Raw genomic sequence first — 12250 nt, 5'->3', positions numbered from 1 at the left:
GATATGCTAATTTTGTGAGATAGAAATTCTGGGTTTTCATGAGCTGTATGCCAAAATCATCCGTATTAAGACAATAAAAGACCTGAAATATTTCAGTTAGTGTGCAATGAATCTAAAATATATGAATGTTAAATTTTCATCATGACATTATGGAAAATAATGAACTTTATCACAATATGCTAATATTTTGAGAAGGACCTGTAGCGCCAATTCACAACATGTCGTCTCAAGGTTCTTCACAAAGTCAGGTTCATACATTCCAATTCATCCTAATCATTGAACAGTGCAGTCAGATTCAGTTATTTATTCAAATTGGATAAAAAGTTTTTCTATCTATGGAAATTTTCTTTATAAAAGCAGCATCTCTACAGCTTCTTGATCCTGGACTCAGATCGTTCTCCATGGTTGGACTTCATTCACAAACACATGAACTCACAGATACTTTTCTGAGGATAATTACAGGATATATCAAACCAGGACTTTAGGTCATCTGCTCCTTGTTTCTTCCCCATCCTCACACAGTCAGCTTCAGTTGCACCATCTTTACTCTGGTTGTCAGGTTCTAGATTACTCCAGAATATCAAACTTGGAGAAGAGCAGAAAGACAACAGCAGATGAATGCTGGACAGGTGAATTCTTCAAATAATCACATGATTTCTCATCGGTCAAACCTTTCATCCAATGGTGATCCATCCACCCACAACCATCTGCCTTCTTCCCTTGAGTCCGTCAGTCCGATCCAGAACTTGTCCTCTGGTTCCTTCATCAAGTCTCTCAGTTTGATCTCCAGGAACAGCTAAACAGGAGAAGTGGATAGAAATCGCTCTGTAAGACTTTTCTGTGCTGAGATGAAGAAACATGATGAGGAAATAAAATGTGTGAGAACATGAACCTGCAGCAGTGTTTCATACCTGCTCCTCACTGCTGTCTATCTTCACCAGGTCTCCTCCAAGATCTTTGCAGAAACGTTGGCCCTCGTTCCAGGAGGAGGAATTGTTGGAGAAATAATAAAGATATCCTCCATACTTCTCCCAGTCTGGTCTTTTCTTCAAACACACCTCAACTTTGAACAGATCAGAACAAAAACTTCTCAGAGTCAGGAGGCAGAAATCTATGTAGATGTTTGTGTGATTTGGAGGCAGCAGGAGACGTCTTCTGTCCTCCAGTTACAATCCAACTTCTTGTCTCTGTCAGTCCATCAGTGTCTCTTTAGCATCATTTACAGACAGAAACGGGACAAAAATCTAACTCTCCAAACCTAAATTGATCCATCAGCATTGAATGAGACTTTCAGAATGAACCTTGTGGACACCTTCAAACAGTCTCACCTGAGAGATGTTTTCTCAGAGCTTCATTCTCCTCTTTCAGGGTTTCTACAGTTTGGTTGGTCTTCAAAACAACAACACCTGAATCAAGAAGAACAAAAATTATTTCAATTTCACTCAAACCTGTTTTTAAAAAGATCCTAAAACCTAAAACTCAATAAAAATGAAACTTCAGTGAAAGATTGAACCAAAATAAACTCACAGAGTCTGTAGATGATGATCAAAGCAGCAGCCAGCAGAGAGCCCAGAACCAGCTGGACCACTCTATCTGATGGCAGCTTGGAGGTTCTGTCTGGGTTTTCATGTTGAGAGCCAGCAGCTTCACCTGAGGAGCATTTAGAGGAGAACCACATCACAACTTGGAGACAGAGAATTTGAAGAAGGTTTTGATCAGCCACAAATGGGCTGAAGAACAGAGGATGATCTCGGACAGGTGACACATGCAGTCAGGGATGAGTTGGCGCCCCCTGGAGTTGAGTAGCTGTTTGCCGCTGACAAAGGGAGCAGGTCACATGACAGAGTACAGCATTGTCAGAATTAGAATCAGCTTTATTGCCAAGTCACACAAATAAGGAATTTGACTCCGGTACCCTATGCTCTCAATGAAGATTTTTATTGTACAAATAAATGGAATTATAAAATATCTTTAAATATACATATATACAGAAGTGGCTTTACAAAAAAAGATAATGTTGGATCGGTCCAATCATGCATAGTGTTGTTCTGGAGCTCTGACTGTAAAGAGTTCATCTGAGAAACCGCCTAGGGGAAGAAACTGTGTATGTTGCAGACAGCGCTCTGTAGCGCCACCTGAAGGTAAAAGCCTAAACAGTTTGTGTGCAGGGTGTGTGGGGTTTACAGAGACGTTAGCTGCCCTTCTCCTGACCCTTGACCTGTATAAGTCCTGGATAGAGGGAAGGTCAGCCCTGATTATTCTCTCTGCAGACCTGATTGGTCATTGCAGTCTGGACCTGTCCTGTTCTGTGGATGATCCAAACCACACTGAGATGGACAAAGACAGGACAGACTGAATGATGGCAGTGTAGAAGATGACCAGCAGCTCCTGAGGAAGGTTGGACTTCTTGAGTTGCTGGACCTTCTCTACATTGTCTATGTGTGACGACCAGCTCAGGTCCAAAGAAATGGTGGTTCCTAGGAACAGTAAGTGATCCATTGTGTTGTGGAGGATGGTGAGGGGAGGCAGTGTTGGGGGAGTTCTCCAGAAATCCACCATCATCTCCACAGTCTTGAATGGGTTAAGTTCCAGGTGGTTCTGACAACACGAGTAGACCAGACGATCCACCTTCTGTCTGTATACAGACTCATCACTGTCCTGGATCTGTCCAATAACAGTGGAGTCATCTGGGTGGTCGAGGTGTTGCAGGATGAAGTGTAGTCCCACGTTGACTGCATCATCTTCTGACCTGTTTGCCTGGCAGGCAAGCAGGAGGTCCAGCTGGGGGCTGTGATGTCCTTCTGGTGCTTCAACACCAGACGCTCAAAGGTTCCCTTTCAGTCGATTCACTCAGTACAACACACGAGTATGGGATATCACGCCCTGCGTGTCCTGGCTGAAGCCACCTCTAATCACGCCTCCTAGGCAAATGACGTGATGACAACAGGTGACAGGCCCCGCCTGCACTATATACCTGTCCGTCATCATCGTCATTACTCAGTTCTTATGCTCTTCACCTCGCTAAGAACACCTCTTTGAGTCAGGCTAGCTAGCTGCTGCTGGTTAGCTCTGTGTCTCTTTTCAAAGGGCTACTTGGAATTAGTTCAACTGCTTTTGTTGGAGTTAGTCACTGCTGCCTGCTGGTAAGCGTGTCTGCCCGCGAAGCGCTGATTTCAAGCAGTTCGGTCTGGCTTTGTGGTTCGGGATGAGCACAAAGCTAACGCAAGCGAAGCAGAAGTCATCTATTCGTCCCTGTCCTCAGGGGTGCGGCTTCTCGCTTCATGAGAAGGACCAGCATGAGGCTTGTCCCGTCTGTCTCGGGATCGTTCACGCTCGCAGAGCGTTGGCGGAGCCCGAAGCATGTGCGTTCTGTCGCCAGCTTCGTCGCTCGACCCTGGAGAGGCGGGTTAAATTCCTCGAAAAGGTGGCGGGAGAGGCTGCTGTCTCACGGCGAGACCCACTGCTCTCCGAGGCGGGAAACCCAGTTTCGTCCGATTCTGATGAGGACGGCTTTTCGGTCGAAGTCCCCGCTTCCAGCTGGGCAGACCATATGGAGTATATTGATGGGTTAGCCGATAATGCAGGTGCTCGGTCTCAGCTTCAGCTAGAACCCCTTCAGGGAGAAGAGGACGTACTGGACATCGGTTTGGATGTTCATGGTCTGTCCGATGATGAGGATGAGTCTCTGCCAAGTCAGGCTGCCGCTGCTGCGCCAGCAGACCCGGGCAACACGTCTTTCTTCTCTCTTTGCCGCCGTGCAGCTGACACACTGGACGTGGAATGGCCATCCCCACCTCCTGCGGAGAGGCCATCGCGATTCGCGGGGTTTTATCTCCCCTCGGAGCCGGCCGCAGTCAAGCATCATCTACCCATGTTCCCAGACTTTATCTCTGAGTTGACGTTTTCATGGAACAAACCACAGTCCACCCGCGTCACGGTACCGGGTTATGGACAGTATCTGGACCTGGAAGGCGCCGAAAAAGCCGGACTGGTGAATCTTCCGCCTATGGAACCGTCTTTGGCAGCATATCTGGCCCCATCCCAAAATCACGGTGTGGGTGGTCCAACATCGCTTCCGTCTAAGCACTGTAGGTTCTCCGCTGCTCAATTGGAGAAAATCTACAAGGCTCAAGCGACCACCGCTCGTGCCCTGAGCTCCATTACCATGCTGCAAACATACCAAGCTATGCGCTTGGCGGAGCTTGGAGCCGCAACACCGCCGGAGAGTCCTGTGATGCCACTCTTGAATGAGGTGAGAATCACCGCTGACTACATCCTCCGTGTATCCCGCTGTGCAGCGCTATCACTGGGCAGAGTGATGGCATCGACGGTGGTTGCCCAAAGGCACCTGTGGCTGACGCTCTCTGACATCCCGGATAGGGATAGAGATGTCTACCTGGATGAACCGCTGGTAGCCGACGGGCTGTTTGGACAATCTCTCGACGCCATACAGGCGAAATTCGAGCAGAGGAAAAAGCCGACCGAAGCACTGCGCAGTATCATCCCCAGGTGAGATGTGAGACCCAAATCCAGCTCGGGCACTCGCAAACCAGCTGTACCGCCACCCCCAGCGAAGAGGATGACGCGACCCGTGAGCTTGAACCCTCAGACGGCACAGCCACAAAACCACGGCCAAGCTCCCCGAAAGACGGCCTGGAGCAGGGGTCCTCCTACGGGGCTCCAGAGGGACTCGACGTCCCGAAAGAAGAAACCACAGTCCTCCTAGCTGTGGGACTCGGGACTCAGGAGTTTCAGGAGCAGGGAGACATGTTTGCCAGTTGTCGGCGGGTGCCGTCCAAAAAAGGTTTTGCTGGTGTTGTTTGGGATCCCAGTCCCAAGAGGCGCTGCATTTCCCCCACACAGTCTCCCAAGCACAATTTCCCAACAAATATATTTGCACTAAAAGCCCCCAGTTTGGGTGCGTTGAATGTGTTTCTGAGCACTGCAGTTGTTCCAAATGTTTGTATGGATGCTCCAAATGTTTCAATAAAGACAGTTTTTTCTATGAAAAAAAGTCAAAATCAAAGAGCTGCAGGCAACGGCCAAATGAGGCTGCACCTCTCTCGCACGTCGGGAGAGGGCAGCACCGTTCCACCAACAGTGCCGCAGGCCAGTCGCCTGGCTTCACGTCTCCATATGTGGCGCGCATGCGCACTCCATCCTTGGGTGGAGAGGACCGTTGCTATGGGTTACCGTTTACAGTTTCGCCGGAGACCACCCCACTTTGTTGGCGTGGTAAACACGGCAGTAATGGCCCAAGCAGCAGAGGTTCTGAGAGAGGAGATAAATACACTGTTGGCAAAAGGAGCTATTCGCGCGGTTCCCGAGTACCAGAGGTTGGTACAGCCGTTGTTTTGTTGTTCCGAAAAATGGGGGCGGGCTTCGTCCAATCCTGGACTTGAGAGTTCTGAACAAATACCTCCGAACATACAAGTTCAAAATGTTAACACTCAAGCAGCTTCTGAGTGCTATCAGCCCAGGTGATTGGTTCGCCACGATCGACCTGACAGACGCTTACTTTCATGTAGCGATACACCCGGACCACAGACAGTTTCTGAGATTCGCCTTCGAGGGCAAGGCATACGAGTACCTCGTACTGCCTTTCGGTCTGTCTCTAGCGCCTCGCACCTTTACAAAATGTGTAGAGGCAGCGCTAGCACCTCTCAGAGAGACAGGGGTCCGCATTTTAACTTATCTGGACGACTGGGCTTTAATAGCCAGTTCCAGAGAACAGGCGACAGCGCAGCTTTCTCGGGTTCTGTCGCACATTCAAGCCCTGAGATTTTTGGTAAACTCTCAGAAAAGCTCGCTGATCCCAAGTCAGCAATTTTCATTTCTCGGTCTGGAAATATGCTCCCTTACAAGCAGGGCACGTCTTTCCGACCACAGAGTGGCCGCGTTTCACCGCTGCCTCGCTCAGTTTCAGTTGGGACACAAACTGCGTTTCCAGACCATCTTACAACTGATGGGTATGATGGCATCTATGATTGCAGTAGTACCACTCGGTCTACTGAAGATGCACCCATTCCAGCGGTGGACCCGCTCTCACCGGTTGTGTGCATGGCGTCACCGCAGCAGAAAGCTAACGATAACCACTGCCTGTATGTCGGCTCTCAGCCCTTGGCGGGAACCAGGACTGTTGTGCCGAGGTTCGCCAATAGGGAGAGTAACCTTTCGCAAGGTGGTATCCAGGGATGCCTCCCTGAGGGGGTGGGGCGCGTTGTGCGATGGCATGGCCGTGAAGGGGGTTTGGACACTAGTACAATCCAAACTCCACATAAACTACCTGGAGCTCTTAGCGGTTCTGCTGGCTCTGCAACATTTCTGCCAGGTTCTGTTAAACCAACATGTTCTGGTCAGGACAGACAACACCACTGTGATTTCATACATAAACAGACAGGGAGGGACTCGTTCACTTCCTCTCCTGAAACTATCTCACACCCTCTTACAGTGGTGCAGCATACATTTTCTGTCTATCAGAGCTATTCATGTCCCGGGACGTCTGAATCTGGGTGCAGATTTGCTCTCCAGAGGCGGACCTCGGGTGAGAGAGTGGAGGCTTCACCCTTCCGTGGTGGCACAAATATGGTGTCTGTTTGGGACAGCAACAGTAGATCTTTTTGCCACCAGAGACAACACCCACTGTCCTCTGTTCTTTTCCATAACAGATCAGGATGCTCCGCTGGGAGTGGATGCCCTGGCCCATCCATGGCCCAATGTACTCCTGTATGCATTCCCCCCAGTGGAAATGATACTACCTGTACTAGAGAGGGTGCGCAAACAGGGTCTGTCCCTAATTTTGTTAGCACCCCGTTGGCCTGCAAAGTCATGGTATTCCGAGATAATCAGCCTGCTGGCAGCAGAGCCGTGGCAACTCCCCGTTTGCCGGGATCTCCTCACTCAGGCAGGGGGGGGAGATATTTCATCCACACCCAGAGATGTGGAAGCTGCATGCCTACCTGCTGAGAAGTCCAGCTTGTTAGCCAAAGGCCTCCCCCCTGATGTGGTGGCAACAATCCAGAATGCAAGAGCATCCTCCACTAGAGGCTTATACGCTTATAAATGGAGAGCTTTTGAGCAGTGGTGTGAGGACAAGCACATTGTTCCATTTCAGTGCTCTATGGTGGAAGTTTTAATGTTTTTGCAGGATCTGCTGGATAAAGGTCTTTCCTTTTCCACAATTAAGGTCTACTTGGCTGCCATTTCTGCCTGCCATATTGGTTTTAATGGAGTCACACCAGGTGCTCATCCTCTGGCTGTACGCTTCTTAAAGGGGGTTCGTAGACTCAGACCTGTGATTAAACCCAGTTTTCCTTCCTGAGATCTCACATTGGTACTAGAAGCTCTTTGTGACCCTCCATTTGAACCTTTGGAGTCAGTAGATGTGAAGTTCCTTTCATACAAGCTTGCTCTGCTTCTTGCTCTGACAACTGCAAAGCGAGTTGGAGACCTCAATGCTTTGTCTGTAAATCCTACCTGCATACACTTTTCACCTGATGGTTCCAAGGTCACCTTGCGACCCAATGCAGCTTATCTTCCTAAGGTTATACCTTCGGACTACAGCTCCATGACTATGTAGCTTTCGAGTTTTTGTCCACCTCCTTTTGCATCTGAGGAACAAAGGAGGTTACACTTCCTGTGCCCTTTACGTGCACTGCGTAGTTACATTGACCGTACTCAGTCTGTGAGATTGTGTGATCAACTGTTTGTGTGTATTGCTAACCCAGCAAGGGGGAAAGCTCTGTCCAGACAAAGACTCTCCCACTGGATTGTGGAGGCTATTTTTCTGGCTTACAGCAACAGGGGTCTCCCAATGCCACGTGGTGTGAGGGCTCACTCCACCAGGGGCATAGCGACCTCCTGGGCACTATTTAGAGGGGTGCCCATGAGTGACATTTGTGCTGCAGCCAGCTGGTCTTCGCCGCACACATTTGTAAAGTTTTATCGTTTGGATGTGACAACCCCTTCTGTGGCTCACTCTGTTCTTTCTGCTGGGTCTGAAGTGCTGCACTAGTATGCAGTGTATGATCCAGGTTTGATGGCTGCTCTGCGGGGCGTTTATATATGTCCCATACTCATGTGTTGTACTGAGCGAATCGACTGAAAGGGAACGTAAAGTTATGCATATAACTACTGTTCCCTGAAGGAGAGTAACGAAATACAACACATTGCTGCCCTGCTGCTCAGCTGGGCTCGGTGAATAGCGGCTATCGAACTGAGTAATGACGATGATGACGGACAGGTATATAGTGCAGGCGGGGCCTGTCACCTGTCGTCATCACGTCATTTGCCTAGGAGGCGTGATTAGAGGTGGCTTCAGCCAGGACACGCAGGGCGTGATATCCCATACTCATGTGTTGTACTTCGTTACTCTCCTTCAGGGAACAGTAGTTATGTGCATAACTTTACGATTTTATGACCACAGACGTCAGGGCGACAGGCCTGTACTCATCCACACACCCACAAATTGTTGGGCCTTTTGTTTTGTTTGTCTTTTTTACAAATCTCCCAGCATCCTTTGCTTAGTGCCAGTGATTTCATTGGCCAGGTGCACATGTTAAAAGTTAAAACACTTTCAATAAGATTTTTATAAACTGTGTCCAGAAGCGCGTCATCTAATTTCCAATTAAATACATACGCTGCATAGCTTTGTTAAAAATGTTATGCAAATTGCATGAAAAACACAGAGTGCTATCATTAAAGCTTCTGAGATATTTGATTTCATAAACTATTTCCACAGGATGATCATTGATGACGACCGGAGATAACTGCTGACAGACATTATGTTTACCCATCACTAGTTCTTTAGTCCTGCTTTCATTAATAAATAAATCACTGGTCTTACACCATTGAACGAGTTCATCAATATGGTTCAAATAAGCCGAATATTTTCCAGAATCATTTGACTGCAGAAGACCAACAAGCACCATGTCATCTGTGTACCTATAGAGATGGCAATATGAATTCATATATTGCATCTCATTTGTATAAAAGGAGAACAACACAGGAGAGATCACACTTCTTTGGGACGCTCCTGTATTTACAATGACAATCTACAAAACTTGAAGTCCGCAAACTACATTTAAAGAAGGAGGATAATCAGGGAGGAACCAGATCTATAAGGAAATATAAACTAACACACCTAACACTGGAATCCAGGGAAGTAACAAAACTAAACAGAAAGAATCTAATAAACCTGAATGAACAGAAATAAAGCAAGAGAAGAACCGGGCTGTGCTAGAGAAGGTAAACAGAACTCAAACCCAAAAACCCAAAATAGGCAGATTTTGACAATATTAACGTGGTATCACCCTAAGCTCTGCTGCTGCCTGTATTCACAATAGATGACTGCAACAGATTTTCAAACTTTTTTGTGGAAAAGGTTGATAACATCAGGCCAAGTGTAAAACCACCTCTTAGTGACATCCCTACTGAGAGCTCTACTGTGTGCTCCTGGTCCTCATTTACCTCTGTTTCTTTAGAGGATGTTAAGGTATTACTAAAGAAGATGAAACCTTCTTCCTGTTTGCTAGATGTCATACCCACATAACTGTTTCTGTTTGATATCGTTGGCCTATATGTCGTCAAACTCATTAATATTTATTTTTCTACTGGGTCAGTTCCAAGCTTTTTAAAACAAGCAGTTTGAAGTTCTATTTTGAAAAAGCCCAAATTGGACCCATCAGAGCCAAGCAATTAGAGGCCAATATCAAAATCGCCTTTTCTTGCTAAAGTTTTAGTCTGGTTTCTGCAAGATACACTCTACTGAGACTGCCTTGTTAAAAGTATCCAACAACATATTAATGGATGCAGATTCCAGTCAGTGCAGTCTGTTGGTTTTATTGGATCTGTCATCAGCTTTTGAATACTGTCGACCACAAGATTCTGTTACATAGATTGCAGAATGAGAAAGGAACCGTTCTTGGGTGGTTTTCTTCTTATCTGAGCAACAGAACATTTTCCATGTTTGCAAATAACATAATGTTCAAAGTCATTTCCTTGTTGCATGGTGTTCCTCAGGGTTTGATCCTGGGTCAACTTTTGTTCCTTTTATACATCAGCCCCCTTAAGATTAACAGTTGCTTTAAAAAGGTGCCTTATTTGTATGCGGATGACATCCAACTGTGTTCCTTCAATGACTCAGAAATAGACAAGTTAGCCAACTTATTACATTGTGTCTCTTGTATTAAGGACCAGCTAGCTAAAAACTACCTTCAGTTAAATTCTACTAAGACTGAAACCTCGATCATTGCTCCTGAACAGAAAGTTCCTTGGATCGAAAAACACCTCGATTTTCTGGGCTCCTCTTGCCGGCCTAGCCTCAGAAACCTTGGTGTTCTATTTGACTGGTCAATGTCTCTGGACAATTAAAGACTTTAGGTAAAATGTCGCTTTTATCATCTGAAAAATACTTCTAAATTAGGTGCAATGTTATCCGAATCTGACCTGGAGATGATAATTCATGCTTTTATTATTGTAATTCTCTTTTTACTTGTTTTTATTTGTTTTAGCATATCTTCTGTTACTCATCTTCAGTTGGTCCAAAACGCTGCAGCGAGACTTTTAACAGGAACTAATAGAAGGGCTCACATCACACTGGTTTATCTTCTCTACATTGGCTACCTGTCAAGCTTAGAATTGATTTTAAAATTTTAGTCTTGACCTTAAGAGCTTTTAATGGACAGGCCCCTCAATACATCAATGAAATGTTGATCCTTTATTCTTCAGGTCACACTCTTCGGTCTTTTGCCCAGAACTTCCTGAAAGTCCTTAAGACCCGGTTTAAAACTCGGTGTGACCTGTCCTACCCGGCAGTAGCCCCCAGGCTGTGGAATACCTTGGCCCTGTCTCTCCGTGTGGCCGACCCTGTTGACTCCTTTAAAAAGCAGCTTAAAACATTTTCATTTAGACAAGCTTTTAGTTAAATGTTCTACTTATTGTTTTATTCGCTGTTGTTTCTGTCTCTGTTTTATATTAGGCCTATATTTGTACCTATTTTATTTGCACTCTGTAAAGCACTTTGTGATATTTATATTTGTAAATAAGTAACTTTATTTATATAGGACCATTCACAGATAAAATCACAGAGCTTTTGAACCAATGTATACGTTTGCATACAAGTAAAATCTGAACTAGAATCAATAAATCATAACCTGGCATAACTCCTATTGACTGTGTTTATCAAAGTAAGTGTAGCATCTGCCCTTTTATATGCAAATTGATTTGGATCAAAATATACACGCAAACACAAATGATTGAAAATGACCCTGACAGTGCTATAAGTCCAAAGTCATTCACCCATAATGCTTTGGGCCTCTTTGGGACAGGAATTATATTTGTAATTTTCATAATTTTTGGAACAAGATGTTTACTTAAAAGACACTGAAATAGTTTTGTAAAAAGTTTGTTGAAATCTGCATGATTTAATCACTATACCTTTCAAACCAGCAGGTCCAGGTGCTTTGTTGGGCTTCATTTTTGCAAAACTGGCTGTGACTTCTGCTTCGGAAATGATGCTTAAGGAATGAGGGTTGGTGTTACTCACAACGTCACAACTATAATTCCCCTGACATGTAAGATGCAGTTGCTTAACAAACTTTGAAAAACAAATATTCAGGTCATTGGCAAAAGATAAGAATCTATTTGTAGGGACTGCTGTTCTTTCCCCCACTCTACCCATCATGACCTATAACCCTTTCCAGGCTTCCTTAGCATTTCTAGAAACGAACTGACTCCCCACCTTTGATTTGTACTTTAGTCCGTTCTATTTTAGATTGTTCTAAGCTCAGTCAAGATCTATAAAACTATAAAAGCATCTCTCCTTTCCATAATTCTTCGACGTACATCTGCAAGGATCGCACCTTTTAGATTTCTGTGAGAGAGAGACAGAGAGAGATATTCTTTCTGATCCTTTTCAGAGATGTTCTCGACATGTAATAGAGTCAAATGAGGTAATCTGGTTCTGTGCAGATCGAAGACTTGAGAGTTTAACGATGCAGCTGTTTATTGTTGCAACAAAACTATAAAACTGAACTGGAAAGAGGAAGTTTGTCTCACATCTTGTTTATCAGAAAGCATCAAAGATCACCCTTCCTTTAACTTACTTCTACATTATTTTCTTCCTGAATGTTTTTCTTTACTTCATTTTAAAACTTGAAACAGTCTTTTTCTGTTGAAAATCCATTACTTTTATCTAACTACAATCCTGTAATCATCTGACCCAGCAGTAAATGTGACATTCAGTTTCAGA

The 12250-nt window shown here is 45.4% G+C and overlaps 1 protein-coding gene across 1 annotated transcript; it reads right to left on the bottom strand.

Moving 5' to 3' along the window:
• Positions 1-215: 215 nt before the first annotated feature.
• On the bottom strand, positions 216-11476 carry LOC124878916 (C-type lectin domain family 4 member E-like). Its single transcript, XM_047383101.1, has 6 exons — positions 11437-11476; positions 1528-1650; positions 1329-1406; positions 912-1063; positions 672-796; positions 216-585 (listed from the first exon to the last, which is right to left on the bottom strand). The coding sequence occupies exons 1-6, from the start codon at positions 11474-11476 to the stop codon at positions 417-419; spliced, it is 687 nt and encodes a 228-aa protein (XP_047239057.1). The 3' UTR covers positions 216-416.
• Between the last annotated feature and the right edge of the window lie 774 nt (positions 11477-12250).

This window comes from Girardinichthys multiradiatus, chromosome 13 (genome assembly GCF_021462225.1).
Source record: "Girardinichthys multiradiatus isolate DD_20200921_A chromosome 13, DD_fGirMul_XY1, whole genome shotgun sequence".
NCBI lineage: Eukaryota > Metazoa > Chordata > Actinopteri > Cyprinodontiformes > Goodeidae > Girardinichthys > Girardinichthys multiradiatus.
The sequence above is the reverse complement of the archived record's forward strand: the minus strand, read 5'-3'. Positions and strand labels throughout refer to the sequence as shown.